Consider the following 15,798-nt stretch of genomic DNA (forward strand, 5'->3'; position numbering starts at 1 on the left):
GTTTAGGGTAACCCGGATTTATGTGAAGTCTACAGACCAGGGCAAGAGAGGGAAATGCTCGCATCAAGGACAAAAGGCGATTTATTGACTAAATATCAAACTACATCTGAGCTATTTTCAAAGCCAAAAGAAATACACAAATAGCTTGAGTAAAGTGATTCACAGCTAAATTGTATGAGGCAGTGTGGTTCTTGGGAAGCCACTCAGAACTTAGAAATGAAAAAGCCTCTAGAGAATTAGCCTAAGTATGGACGGGAATACTACATTAGGGGTGCAACCATTATTCGACTTTTAGACGAATTATTAGACGACCTAATTGGTTGGCAAATAATTTAATAGTTGATAAGTTGGTGACCTCATTACACATCTTTCTCACGCGAACTAGAAATGTTTTGACATTACCATTTACTCAAGAGTTAACAACAGCGCTATGGCTGCTTAAAAATCCTCAAAAGTGGTTGTCAGTTGTGCTATTTGTAAGCTGATCTTAGCTCTCGGTAAGATACACCATGTCCCACACCGCATACTAGCTAACTAAATAGTGTGTAAAAAACAGCACATATACCGTTAGAAGTGCACTCATTAGTGTAGAATGTGCGGTTTGGGACACGGCGATAGTTGTGCTGGCAAGCTAATTAGCCAATGTTAATATTAAGTTCCACCCTACCAGAGAACTCTGGCCCTATTTCATGTTCTGAGCCGAGCTGTAATATCTATTTTGAAGTACATGTTCTCTGGTATCGTTAATGGAGCTGAAACAGAGAAGCAAGTAACCCGTTCACTTTCCAGATAACGCTTACAGTTTTAAACACTGCAGCATCACGTCGAGGCCGCTGGTGTGTGTAAATTCGGCGAACACAGGAGATCCTTTACAAACAGGTTTCTGTTCTCCGCGCACGTTTAGAACCACTTGTTAACAGTTTAAGGATGTAGCTGTACACAAACATATAGGGCAGTTGGACGAAGGGTTACCGCTGAAATGAAATGTTTCAAAATCCACATTTAACTGTTCAAACAGAAGAAGTATCGCCACTTTCCCATCTGCTCCACTTTCTCCTCTGCAGCGGTGAGTAGGACTCCACTGTTAGAGGAGAAAGACACTCACAGGAGCATGGGGAAATACTGACTTCACTCCGTTTCAGTAAAGTTCTGTTATTGTAGAATTTAGCGTGTAAGTGTAGACAGACGGTTTTATATTTCAGCAGGAAAAAGATGCTGTTTTATCTTTTGTATTAGCAATAATACCAACAGTGAATTTTTTTTATTATATAATTATTCCTTTTTATTATCTTCATGGTTAATTAGCAAATGCATAAAGCAACCTCAAGCGACAAGTCATTTTGTAATGTAATGGTTTATAATCCGAATAATCGATTATTCGCTTCAGTAATTGATCGATTATTCGACTGTCAAAGTAGACTTTTGTTGTAGCCCTGTACTATATGGGTGGATATTACAAGTTTTCTTATTAAATAAATTTGCCTCAGGGCCCTGACAGCAAATTATACGAGCCAGCTTACATTGGAGTCAAGGGGCTGACTTCAGGAAGGATCGTCTCAGGACTGGCTCGATTGAAGGCTGGAGCTCACGCATTGGTTAACCTCCTCGCTGGCAGTGGGTGCTGCGTCACCGTACGGATACACGCCTTTAAGTCAGTCACTAGGCAGAAGCATTTCGTGGCTGCTTGAGAGTGGAGCTTGGGCAGCCTGTAAATGGTCAATCTGCTCACAGATTAGTGCGCGGCTCTGGGTGCGATGCCAGGCCTCCATGGTGTCAGAACTGCTCTAACTCTGTTTGTGTGGTTTAGAAGGCCCTACCCTTTGGAGGTAGAGCTATAGTGCTGATAGGTCCTCCTCACCTAACGGTTAATTAGCTATTCGTTGTTTCCAACTCTAATTGGTGGTGCATAATTCTAGGAGCACCTTCCCCACAATCACTGCCTTCTTTGTTTTAGTTAGTTTTACAACAAAGGAAAAACATTATTCTAACATAAAATCGGTTTTAGAATCGAGGAATGAACAGCTAGGACATTCAGATATGTTTAAGTTTTGACCAGAGGAGGATGGGTCTCCCTGTGAGTCTTGGTTCCTCCAGGGAATTTTTCTTTGGCACTGTCGCCTCTGGCTTGCTCACTGCGGGATATACACTGCGGGATATACACTGCGGGATATACACTGCGGGATATACACTGCGGGATATACACTGGGGGATATATACTGGGGGATATACACTGGGGGATATATACTGGGGGAGAGAGGGAGGGAGACAAGAATAGATAAATGGACAAGAGGATGGATGGACAGATGAATATATGGACAAATGAGTCAATAGATAGGCAGACGAATGGATAGATAGAAAGATGATTTGTACTAGATAGATAAATGCATGAATAAACTGGATGTATTTTATTGATCATTGAGAGGAATTTGATATCTGTAGTAGCGACATACATCAGCATTGTGTACACTTGCTAAATATACAGTGCAAATATATCAGGTCAAAACCTGGCATGAAGTGCAGAGGATAAAGCATGAAACCAAAGCAGTCACATTTAGTGAAGTATAAAGCACAAGGTACATAATAAACACAAGATTATGGATAGACACAACATTCAATATTCAGTTATTTCTTTTAAATTATTGTTGTATATGTGCTTTAATTGGGCAGATACCTCAGAGTTGTCTGGACGTGGCCATGAAGATCCTGAACTCCACTTACCCAAAGCCAAGCCTGAGTGTGGCCACTGAAGAGGAGGAACTGGAGGGCATTCAGAGGCAAGAACAGAAGAACAGAGACTCAGCACAGTAAGTACAAATATCTGTATGCTGTTCAGTAAGCTAGGTACATATTAGCAAGTGCATAAGATATTTGACCAGGGGTCAGTTTCCAAACTGTTTGAAATTGTGAGGTTTCTTAGTCGAGTACAACAATGATGGTGAAAGACAAACAGAGCAGACAGAGACTGTTTGCAGACATTACTTGATGAGGATCACATATCCATGCTAATACCACAAACGTGCTAACTCATTTGTGAAGACACCATCCAAATATGTCAGTTACCAAAGCAAGGGGAAAACTTAGTTAGCCAGCTTCTTTTTAGGAGTGATTGAGCCATGTTAGAAAATCCCCTTGGACTCATTTCAGCCAGGAGGTAAAAGCCACACTTTATATATAAACACAAGATCAGATCGTAAATGAACTTTTAATGTAGATATTTCATTTTTGTTTTGTTTTTATATTTATTTTATATCTTCAGTGAAAGTGACTTGTGCCAATTATCCCATCAACAATCACCGATGGGTGGTTGATTACAAAAAAAGAAATAACTAACATTTATTTTTAGATTTATGTTAGCTTTTCTTTTCTTGTTGAAAAAGGTCCTGTTGTGATGCAGAAACAATACACATCATATTGTGAAATTGCATATTGCTGCACACTTTGTTTTAGCAATTTTCTTCCTGGAAGGATAATTTGTCTCTTTCTCACCTCTACAGGAAATACAAGAAGCTAGTTGAAGATCTTTTGGACTGCATCAGTCACAGAAATATGTATGTTATCTTTATTAATAAAGATTGTGATTACTACTTATGGAATTTTTTAAAAGTATTATCTAACATTATTGTTTTGGAAATACAATCAAATATACTCTAGTATTGGTATTAAAACATTATGTATAACAAGCAGGTGTGTCCAAACCTTTGATTGGAATTGTACAATTATATGCTAAAGTTTGGGCATCCATCAAGAAATTGTATGTTTTGTTGATTTTCTAAGTGAAAATAAGAACACATCCTCTACAGAGAACACACTTCTGCACACCGTAAGGCAGATTTACTGTTTATGTACCCAAATGATTACTGAGGAAAAAAATAAAACATAAAATGTTTTGTACAAAAGTTATGCCACATTTAATGAGAAGTTTTATGTTTTATTTTTTTTTTAATGTTAAGCTTGGCAAGTACAACCCCTTTTTTTAAAAAAGTTGGGACGCTGTGCAGAATGTAAATAAAAATCAGATGTAATGATATGCAAATTATGTAAATCATATTTTATAGGAAAACACTACAAAGACAACACACTTAATGTTGAAACTGAGAAATTGTATTGTTTTTTGAAAAATGTATGCCCATTGTGAATTTGATGCCAACAACACATTCCAAAAAAGTTGGGATGGGGGCATGTTTACCACTGTGTTTCATCACCTCTAATTTTAACTCTGTAAGCATTTGGGAACCACCTGCTGCAGTTTTGACAGTGAAATGATTTCCCATTCCTGTTTGAAAGGCGGTAGAGTCTCATTTGTCATATTTTTACATTTTATAATGCCCTAAATGTTTTCAGTGGTGTCAGGTCTGGACTGCAGGCACCCAGACTCTTTTACTACAGAGCTATGCTGTTGTAATAGGTGCAAAATGTGATTTGGCATTGTCTTGCTGAAATTCCTTGAAAAAAGACGTTGCCTGGATGGCAGCATATGTGCCCCACAGATGTGCACATCACCCATGGCATGTGCACTAACAAGCTGAGTGGGCTTTAGCCCAGATTTAAAATTCTAATGTTTATTTGTTAGACCACAAGATATTTTTTCACTTCCCCTAGGTCCATTTTAAATGAGCTTGGGCCCAGAGAAGGTGGCAGCATTTCTGGACCCTATTTATATCGTTTCTTCTTTACGTTGTAGAGTTTCAGCTTACAGTTGTTGATGCAGTGATGAACTGGTTTTACACAGTGGTCTTCAGAAGTATTTCTGAGCCCATGCAGTGATTTCCACTACAGAAAGTGTCTGTTTTTAATGCAGCACTCTTGAGGGCTCAAAGATCATGGGCAGCAAATATTGTTTTTTGGGCTTGTCCCTTGCATACAGAGATTTCTCGAGATTGCAATTTTACATTAAGCAACATTATTTTTGACTGCACTGCTCTGTTTGCCTGTGCAGTCTTTAACAGAGTGGTGAACTCCTCCCCATCTTTACTTCTGAAAGACTCAGCCCCTCTCGGCTGCTTTTGTATACCCAGTCATGTTACTGACTTGTTGCCAATTAACCACCAGGGTTTTTTTTGTAGTATTACACAACTTTACCAGCCTGCTGTTGTCCCTGTGCCAACTTTTTTGGAATGTGTTGTTGGCATCAAATTCAAAATGGGCAAATGGAAACAAATGTCAGCGATGGAGTACTTCCTTGCTCCAGTTAAGTTAGTGTCTGCTACACACTTAAAGATTCTTTAGAAAAGGACCCTTGAAGAACCATCTTTTACGCGTGTACAGCAAAAGCTGGGCTTTCAGATAAGTCCGTTTTTTTAGCTTATTTTCTGTCAATCACCATATCTACGATAAGCAATCTTTAGTAGGTTTGAGTCAGGTTCTTCAATTCTATTAGAGAATTGTGCCGACTAGTAGTCCAGTGTGCATCTCATTTGTCACATGTGCTGTCTATTAGGCCCTGGAAGTTTGAGCATATTGCCATTGGTTTCCTGTCCCTGATGCTTAGAGACGACTGCTGTCTACCTTCTCGTGCTGTCCTCTTCTTCGTTCAAAGTCTCAACCATGACTCCCTCTTAGTCCGCAAGGTAGGCATGTGTGAGTGTATCTGTGCAAACCTACAGCTCAGGATGTTTTGACCGATATTTTTCAAGTTAATGCATAAATACATGTGCTTCAAGAATGACACACTAAGACTTGTATGCCAACACATTTGGCTTCATATGACTGCTCTGTTCTTCTTGTATCAGGTTGCAATATCAGCTTTAGCTGGCATCTTGAAGCAGCTGAAGAGACCACGTAAAAAGGTGTCAGTTAGTCCATATGACCTCTCTGAGCTCAAAACATCTCTAGAATCATGTAAGTATATATGTTAGTTTACATCAAGTTGCCAGTTTATTCTATACACAGTCGTTGGGCGGTAGAGATGAGGGAAATCACTACAATATCACAATAATATACAGTGTAATCTTGCATCATTTTGAATTTAAAAACAGTATTGATGCACAGTCACCCAAGTGTCTATATGTTATTTATTTATTTATTTTTTTTACATGTATTAAGCTCCTTGTTAGAAAAATAGATACCTAATAGATACTTATGGATTAAGAAAGAAATGTATATAAGATTTCTTTCTGGTGAGACCAAGATTTCTGTCAGTGGTAGTAGTAAATGAAGTAGTAAATAACACACTCGCTCCACTCATGGGAGAATAGTTTAGGTAGGACCAAACAAACAACCAAACAGTAGTTTACCAAAGTGCATTTCTTGCTCAATCCTTTCTGGTGAGACCAAGGTTTCTGGCAATGGAGTTGTTGACACTATTGCCCTGCTCATGAGAGAATGATTAAGCTGGGAGTCTGAAGATTACTATAAAATGCCACAAAACATTCAAAACCATGAGATTCCTAACTTTAAATCCATCTAATGCTGTAAATTGCGTTTGATAAATCAGTACTTCTGTTTCAAATATGCCTGCTTGCTTCCTGCAGCATTGTAGCCTCTAGAGCAATATTCATTAATAGATTTTCATGTTTATAAACTAGGAAAACACCCTTCTGTTGATATGTCTTGAACAGGGAAGAAAATCTGTCTGCTGTGGGATGGATTTTGGGTGAATGCAGAAGGAAGCCAGATAGCTAACATCCGGAGAGCTAAAATCATGTAACTGTGGTATAATAATCATTATAATGCAAAGAATCGATTACTTAAATGACAGAAATGGAGGGTTGAGCTCGCAAGGATTCACAGTGATGTGTAATGCAAACTGGGTATTGTATGTAAGGAACACTAATGAAAATATGAAAGTTAAACAGTTAGCTCTGTATATACATTTATAAATGTAAATATGTAAAAGGAAGAACAGTGTTTTAATGACTGATGGGAGGTGAACAAATTGGCAACAGTTTCTGGGTCTTAAATAATAGTACCAGTGGTGATTTACTATTGGAAAGTCTTTTTTAGCCTAATATTAAGTCTGATCTGGGTCTGGGAAGCGGGCCCATAAAGTTTATATTGCAGCACTTAGCAAATAGTGCAATAGAATTGTATGGTGACATACAATTGTGACATTGCTGTGGGACCGGTAGAGGTTCCGCTTCTCTACTGAGTAGGGTCGAGGGGGAATGATCAATTATGCCGTGACTGATGGGCTGCAGTCAGCAATTGTAAACCTTCAAGTAAGTGTACCTAATAAACTGCCAACTCGTATATACCTGCATGTATTACTTATTTTCAATTAGTGAAGAATTGTTTTAGAGAATCCTTTGTGAACTGCTGAAAGAACTTCTTTGTCATGTCATCTTTCACTGAATTATCCAATGAGTGAAATCTATATCTTGTCCACCCTTGTTTGTGTCTTAGGGAGAGGTAAGCATGCAGACTCGATGGTATCAGGAGACAGGCCTGATAACCAGTGGCTGCAGTACAACAGCAGCAGACTGCCTCGCTCCCAGCAGGACTGGGACAAGTGCTGCTTCATAGAGAAAACTCACTGGGGCTACTCCACCTGGCCACGGTAAAATAAATACAACGCAATAACTGCAGATGCTCCTTAACAATAAATTATGTATTGTCAGTCACATGCACACGTTTAGTTTTAGACAGACTATAATAAATATATGTCATGATAAACATGGCTTTCTCTCTGCTGTCTTCTCTGTCTCTTTATCATCGTCCGTCAAACTCATTTTCTGCAGGAAACTGATGTTGCATGCACCTTTTGAAGAGCAACCCAAACAAGGCAAAACCAGAGAGGAAATGACAGAGGTATGGCAAACACACCCTGCGGAAAAGACCCTTTTCAACATCCAAATTTAGCATCTTATTTTTTATATTTGCTGTTTAAGCAGAATTCTGCACATTTTTAAACATTTAGCTTAATTGCATTGTTAAGATGTAAACAATGCTATTCAGAGTGGTTTAATGTAAAATGCACTGTCACAGAGAAACATACAGTTAGATTTCTTTACAGAGGTATTACAGAGATGGAACCAGTCTGAAGAGAAAGTTAATACATGAAATGGTTAGAAATACATTGCCTGTTACAGTAGTTCTGCAAGAGATTTTGATCTCTATACAAACGTGTGTGTGTGTGTGTGTGTGTGTGTGTGTACTCAGAGGGAGCAGATCATCTATGATCATTTCTCCGACCCCATCTTCGTAGACCAGCTCATTCAGTATCTCTCACTGGAAGACCGGAAGGGTAAAGACAAGTTCAGCCCTCGCCGCTTCTGCCTCTTCAAGGTGAAAACACTTCAAACGCCTGAAAATAAACTCTGCAAAAGTCAAATATATTATGCTGAGTATAGTGATAATTTACTCGTGATATATCTTGACTCCATATTTATGTGACCGATGGACAGTGCTCCAACTTGCTCACGTTGCATGCCATTTGCTATTCCAAGCTCAGGAAGGATGCTGGAGGAAGGAGAAACATCTGCAGAAGCCATTTCTTTATTTCACTCACAGAACACACATGAAACTGAATTTGGCCACCCCTCAATGGCTACTACACTAGACTTTTCAGTCCTTTTCTCACTTGAGCTTCTCAGCTCTTCAGTCTCTTGCTGCTGCTGCTCGTCCCTTTTCTCTGTTTGTTCCCTGTTCTCTGCTCTTTTTAAAGGTGCTCACGTCACCAATGCCAGATCACCATCAGCTGGCTCTTGTTAAGGGCAGCATGAGCTCGTGAGCCAAGAGGGACAGAGCTCGTTGCTCCGTCTCACCATCACTGGCTCAGCTGCCTGGATCGAATGTGAGGTGTAGTCAGGGTTGGGATAGCTACTGTAAAATTAGTAGTTAGCTACTGTAGCTACTTTCCCAAAAATTTTGGGGGGTACGAGTAATGTCACTTATAAAAGAAATATGTTTAGCCTGTAACTTGATAATTAAAACAGCATAAATGTTTATTTTAAGGGCACAAACCCAGCACAAACAAATGTGACCCTTTCGGTGCAATTTGGACGTTGATGGCTGAGTGACGTCACTCGTCCAACCTTTATGGCTTTATAATTTGAGAATTAAAACAACTGGAATATTTCTTTAAACGGCAAAAACCAGCACAAACGTAGCACAATCAAATGAGACCCTTTTGATATGATTTGGACGTTGATGGGGGCTAAGTGATGTCTCAGCCAATCATTTTTATAATTTTTAATTTCTTAAAAATGGTGCCAGCAGAAATGACTATTTCTAGCACAAACGAATAGTAGCATTTTTATTCCATTTCTGACCACATGGGGGGCCAGCTCACGGAGGTACCCACAGCGTCAAGTCTCGGTAGGACCATGACGAAACTAGACTTAAGATTTGCACCATTTCAGTTGCAACTGCTGAGCTAAGCCTGCTAGTAATGGTGATCAGCGCTTAGGGGCAGCGTGTGCCTGTGTGCTTGAGTTGTCCATGGCTCAGTCAGGATTGCACGCCACTCTTGTGGTTCTCCTCGTCTTCCAGCAATCCTCACAGGGTTTCATCCTTGCTAAGGGTTGGGACCCAGCCTCCTCCCAGCCATTATTGGGGCCTGGGGGACAGACGCATGGCACATACCTCCATCACCCAACTTACAGCAGGGGGAACGGAGGTGAACTCCAAGCCCTTTCAGAGCGGGAATGGGAGGGGGGAGAGAGGCTCTGGTCCTCCTCAGAGCAGGGACTAAAGGCATAAAGGGGGTGGGAGGGGGTCGCCACGTGTTGTCCTCAAGTTGCTTCCATCACTTTTCAGCGCCATGATAAGCCGCCTGCAGCTCGCGTCAGCAGGCCAGATGTATGGACTTGAGGGTCTTGATGGACTCTTCTTCTGCCATGGAGACTTCCTCGGCTGAGAGGGACAGAGCTTATCGCTTCGCCTCCCCGTCACTGCACCCGCTCCGTAGCTCAGCTGACTGGATTGAACGTGAGGTGAAGTCTAGCAGCCTTACTGCAGAACTGGAGGCAGTGCCCATGAGGTGGGGCCATCCACCCTTGCGGTTCTGCTTTTGTCCCTGCAGTTCTTGAGATTTCTTGCTTGTTTGGGTTCCTGCCAGCTCTTACAGCCGTCATCAGGGCCCGGTGAACTGGGCACATGGCACACTGACATATTTGTCTCTTTGTGGAAACAAAAATATAGTGTAGTCTAATAGATCTCATTTTTGAAATGTAGAACACAAACCAGCAGACATAAACTTACCACCACCTACTGACCAAGGTACACATTGATTAGTACTGAATTAATTTAAAAAGTGACATTGTGTTTTAAGTAAAGAGTAATTTTAGAGTACTATTTAAAAGACAACAAATATAAATACATTTAGAAACATTTGATATCCTCAAAACAATACTTGAAATGAGTACTGTTTCAGCATTTTAACGTCCAGAAATTAAAGTGATGGTTCCGCCCAAAGTCAAAATTACAGGTATAAATATATTAATCAAGATTTGTTTGTTTGGTATCTATGGCTTTTTCTTTCAAGTTGGTGTGAATTCTGACACCATTTAATATATTGTTATCTATTAAAAAGTACAACAGTACTTTGCATAGTTACAAACAGCAGTAGCATCCACCTTTAACCTTGAATTATGTCTGTAGGTTTGTTTATTTTTATAGATAACACTACATCTTACTGTGTTAGAAGTCAAGATTAAGATTATGTAACAGTTTGCAGTGGTTTGAAGCAAGTGGGTATAAAGTTTGCCAAATGCTAGCAGCTTGTTTTAAACTTCCATTACGTTAGCTTCATTAGTCTTGTAGATTGGATTTGATTGTAGGAACCATCACTTTAAGGTCCTTGTGCCGTGACAGGGTCTTTTCCGGAATTTCGATGACAGCTTCCTGCCAGTGCTGAAGCCACATATGGAGCAGCTGGTAGGAGACACACATGAGAGCAAACAGCGCTGTGTAGCTGAGATTATCTCTGGCCTCATCAGAGGATCAAAACACTGGAGCTACAGCAAGGTACACATACACTCACATAGCAAGCATTTTCATAACACATGACATGCATCCCAATATTTAGCTTTTCGAAAGGTTTGCAACTAGATTCCAACAGGCAGAATGCACCAACAAAACTGTACTGCCACATTTAAAAATGGCTAAATATGTGAGTTATGTTTCAATGTTTAAAATAATATTATTACAAGTAAATATTAAATAATTATATGACTAATGAGCTGGTATCCAGTTAGGTGCTTGTTAGTATGCATTTACTATGAACTGATGAAAACTGTTACCTATGAAATACTCAATGTATTGACTTAAATAATCACAATAATGATAATGTAACATCATATTGCCCCCACCCTTCTGCCAAATATGTAAATCAGTATTTACACACACTGTGTTAATTTTGTAATTGTTTCTTTTTTTTGCTTAGCAGAACAGGCAGGAATAACTAATAGGTTCCTTGATATGATACTGTAACTATACTGGAAGCACTATGCAATAATAAAGTGATATTGTCCGAAAGCCTAAAAAGCTCTAAGGGTCCTCCACTGGCAGCCTGTCACATTATTATACGAAGCATATCACAAACCCTTGAATATCATAATAGAATCATATCAGTGCTCAAATATTGTGAGAATATTGTGTTATAGGGCATGAAGCGTTTCCTCACTGTGCTGCATAATGCTAGTGTAATAAATCAATCTTAAACCTATTTCTGTTCATCCTGTTTCATGGTGTTTGTGTGTGTACACAGGTGGAAAAGCTGTGGGCTATGCTCTGTCCTATCCTCCGTACTGCACTTTCTAATATTACCATTGAAACATATGGTGACTGGGGCACCTGCATTGCCACTGCTTGTGTAAGTATCTCCTTGTGGACGCATGTATTTTGGACTTATTAACATTCATAAGCATATGTGTGCTTGAACATTTGTCTGATCTATATTTTTGTGTGATACAGGAGAGCAGAGACCCACGGAAGCTGCACTGGCTGTTTGAATTGCTAATGGAGTCTCCTGTCAATGGAGAGGGAGGCTCCTTTGTTGATGCCTGGTATGATGATATAGATGTCACAGTACATTCTGTTTTATTTGACTGCCCCATTTATGCCATTAGAAAATAGGTTATTAGTGCATGTAGCCACTTGATTCTAAGAGAGTTAAAGAATTCTTTTCATTTTGGGGAATGTAATAGACTTCATATTACAACCCCATTTCCAAAAAAGTTGGGATGCTGTGCAAAATGCAAATGAAAACAAAATGCAATGGTTTGTAAACAATTTGTTTGAAAATAGCACAAAGACAACACATCAAATGTTGAAGCTGAGAAACTATTGTTTTTTTTTGTTTTTTTTAATGTATGCCCATTTTGTATTTGATGGCAGCAGTACATTCCAAAACAGTTGGTACAAGGCAACAAAAGACTGGTAAAGTTGTGTAAGGCAAAAAAAAAAAAGCCTGAAGATTTATTATTCTTGGAAACTTGGAAATGTATTATCTTGAATGAACCTATTTAAAGAGTAAGAGCCTCTGCTCAGTCTTTCAGGAATTCTAAAATACTTTCCTGGAAATAGATAAACTAAGACATCTAACAATCAACTAACCATGAAACGCATTGTAATGTAAACAATACTCCTTACACAGTTCACAGAAAGCTGTGTAAATGTGCACTAGCAGAACAAACTGTGTTCAGTCTAAACTCTCAGAATTAGTGTTTTTCTGTACAGATTATTTCCAATGATGTAGCCAAGTAAGCTCAGAAATATGTTCGGGTTGTGACAGCGGAAATATGAGAAAGTAACTGTTATAACAGTAAGTAACTACTTATTTAGTGCTGATTTTATTTTAATTTTATTTACTAATACTTGTACTTGAGCAAATTATCACTACAGTAATAGTACTTGTGCTTGAGTATGGATTTTCAGTATTCTTACACCTCTGGCAACAGGTCAATAACATCATTGGGTAGAAAAAGAACATCCCAGAGAGGCTGAGTCTTTGAGAAGGTGGCACTGCACTGAAAACAGGCATGATTCTGCATTGGAAATCACTGAATAGGCTTAGGAACACTTCTGAAAACCACTGTCTGTGAACACAGTTTATCACTGCATCCATAAATGCAATTTAAAACTCTACTATGCAAAGAAGAAACCATATATAAACAGGACCCAGAAATGCCTTCTCTGGATCTGAGCTCATTTGAGATGGACTGAGGCAAGGTAGAAAAGTTTTCTGTGGTCTGCCAAAACAAAATTTGAACTTCTTTTTGGAAACTATGGACACTGCATCCTATGAGCTAAAGACTCAGGCTTACAGTTAAAAAGCCAGCATCTGTGATGGTATGGGAGTGCATTAGTGCACATGGCATGGGTGACTGGCACATCTGTGAAGGCACCATTAATGCTGAATAATATAATATATATAGGTTTTGACAATGTCTTTTTCGGGAAACGCCCTGCTCGTCTCAGCAAGACAATGTAAAACCACATTGTACACGTTACAACAGCATGGCTCTATAGAAAAAAGTCAGGGTGCTAAACTGACCTGCCTGCAGATCAGACCTGTCACCCAGTGAAAAAATATTTTCACTTTATGAAACAAGAAATATGACAAAAGAGACCCCAAACTGTTGAGCAGCTGAAATCCTATATCAAGGAAAACATTTCACTTTAAAAACTACAGCAACTGGTCTCTTCAGTTCACTAAAAGGAGAGGTGATGCAACACAGTGGTAAACCTGCCAATTTTTCGTAGTGTGTTATTGGCATCAAATTCAAAATGAGCAAATTAAAAAAAAAACAATACAATTTCTCAGTTTTAGCATTTGGGTTATTGTCTTTGTTCTATTTTCACTTAAATATAGGGTTTAAATGATTTGCACATCATTATATTCGGTTTTCATGTACATTTTGCGCAGCATCCCAACTTTTTTGGAAATGGGGTTGTACATTTAAAGTTTTCTCATCTGCCTAATTTTTCATTAATTATGTTTATATTACATTTGTCTGAATAAGACTGATAGTGTTACTAAGATATGATCATGTAAACAGCATAACTTTATTGTCATGGTTCAACTAAGGCAGGGGTATTTAGTCTTACCCACAAAGGTCTGGTGTAGTTACAGGTTTTCATTCCGAATAAGCAGAAGCAAACCTGATTCCACTTCTTTAATCAACTGTTTTCAGTGAAACACAAGATCTTGCAGTCTGCTTTATTGGAATGAAAACCTGCAGCCACATCAGCCTTTTGTGGATAAGATGGACCAAGGCCTCAACGGACCTAAGCTTAGTGTGATTAAAGCATGTGGCCCAGGTCAATATATGCCAGACTATACAAGATGCAAACGCTTAGATCACTCCACTAACTTGAAGCTTTTGCTATATTTTGAGGGTTTTTTCTATAGTATGCTGCATGTGATGACAGCTTTTTAACACTAAAACAAAGTGCCAACAGGCAAAAAAAAAAAAGAACACTGGAAAGACATCTCTCATGTTATATATTTTGTCATTATTAGTTGTCCTATGCAAACGTTTCAACACCCCTGGTCAAACTATGCTTTGTTTAGTTATGGAAAAATTGTGAAAATACAGTATTTCCAAACGTATTCACTCACCCATCCAAATCATTGAATTCAGGTGGTCTAATCACTTCCATGGCCACAGGTGTATAAAATCAGTCCCCTAGGCCTGCAGACTGCTTCTACAAACATTAGTGAAAGAATGGGTGGCTCTCAGGAGCTCAGTGAATTCCAGCATGGTACCGTGATAGGATGTTACCTGTTCAGTCCAGTCGTGAAATTTCCTCACTACTAAATATTCCAGTGTCAACTGTCAGTGGGATTATAACAAAGTGGAAGCGATTGGGAACGACAGCAACTCGGCCACGAAGTGGTCGGCCACGTAAAATGACAAAGCGTGGTCAGCAAATGCTGAGGTGCGTAGAGGTCGCCAACTTTCTGCAGTCAATCGCTACAGACCTCCAAACTTTATGTGGCCTTCACATTAGCTCAACAGCAGTGTGATGTAGGCAGAGCAGCTACATCACCAAGCGTAATGCAAAGCATTGAATGCAGTGGTGTAAAGCAAACCACCACTGGAATCTAGAGCAGTGGAGACGTTCTCTGGAGTGACCAGTCACGTTTCTCCGTCTGGTCAATACGATGGACGAGTCTATTCTATTTATTGTTTACAGATGCTTTTAAATGGCAGGATAGTCATACATGGATGATCAAAAAGGGGCGGTACAAAATCTGATTATGCTGCTGTGCATGTGAACAGGATTACAAAGGGACTAATCTAGTTGTTGTGGTTTGTGCCAGTTTCTTAAACTATTTGTGGACTATTGTGTGCATGTAAATATAGTTATTGTCTTGCTCTGTTTTCTTTCAGTCGTTTGTATGTACTGCAGGGAGGCCTTGCTCAGCAGGAGTGGAGAGTTCCAGAACTGCTTCACAGACTGCTGCAGTATCTAGAACCCAAACTCACACAGGTCTATAAAAACGTACGCGAACGCATTGGCAGGTGTGTATACAAGCACAACGGAGAACCTCTCAGAAAAAAGAAAAGAACATTCTTAACTTTAATGTACATTAAGGTTCTTTTAAATCATTGTTCATTAAAGGGAAATTTTCCTTTTTTCAAAAGTTTCTCAAAGCTGAATCAAAAAAAAAAAAATCATTCAGAGTGGTTTGATATGCAGTGGTTCATTGCAGCTAACCTTACTGACTCGGATTTCTTCACAGTGGTGGTGATGGGAACCAGGGGTCACTAAGATTTTATATTTAATGTTTATAATGGTAAGGAAGTGGAAAATATGAAAAATGTTATCTTGGGTACTATTTTGCCTTAGAAGGACCTAGATGTTCATCTCTGCCATAAACAAAGTTTTTAAAAAAGTTTGAAGCCAAAA

At 39.2% G+C, this 15,798-nt stretch overlaps 1 protein-coding gene across 6 annotated transcripts in view; it reads left to right on the forward strand.

The window, feature by feature from the left end:
* Positions 1-15,798, forward strand: part of psme4a (proteasome activator subunit 4a) — a 72,435-nt gene that overhangs the window by 43,257 nt on the left and 13,380 nt on the right. For all 6 annotated transcript variants that reach the window (XR_005129363.1, XM_017715011.2, XM_017715013.2 and 3 more), the window contains 11 exons: positions 2,668-2,804; positions 3,495-3,548; positions 5,438-5,567; positions 5,730-5,838; positions 7,342-7,495; positions 7,677-7,746; positions 8,098-8,223; positions 10,753-10,905; positions 11,648-11,752; positions 11,854-11,945; positions 15,279-15,410. Coding sequence is in view for 5 of the 6 variants with exons in the window: in XM_017715011.2 (XP_017570500.2) it covers positions 2,668-2,804; positions 3,495-3,548; positions 5,438-5,567; positions 5,730-5,838; positions 7,342-7,495; positions 7,677-7,746; positions 8,098-8,223; positions 10,753-10,905; positions 11,648-11,752; positions 11,854-11,945; positions 15,279-15,410 (1,262 nt within the window). In the remaining variant the exon portion in view is untranslated. The remainder of the gene's footprint in view (positions 1-2,667; positions 2,805-3,494; positions 3,549-5,437; positions 5,568-5,729; positions 5,839-7,341; positions 7,496-7,676; positions 7,747-8,097; positions 8,224-10,752; positions 10,906-11,647; positions 11,753-11,853; positions 11,946-15,278; positions 15,411-15,798) is intronic.

The sequence above is a fragment of the Pygocentrus nattereri genome, chromosome 22 (genome assembly GCF_015220715.1).
Source record: "Pygocentrus nattereri isolate fPygNat1 chromosome 22, fPygNat1.pri, whole genome shotgun sequence".
Classification (NCBI taxonomy): Eukaryota; Metazoa; Chordata; class Actinopteri; order Characiformes; family Serrasalmidae; genus Pygocentrus; species Pygocentrus nattereri.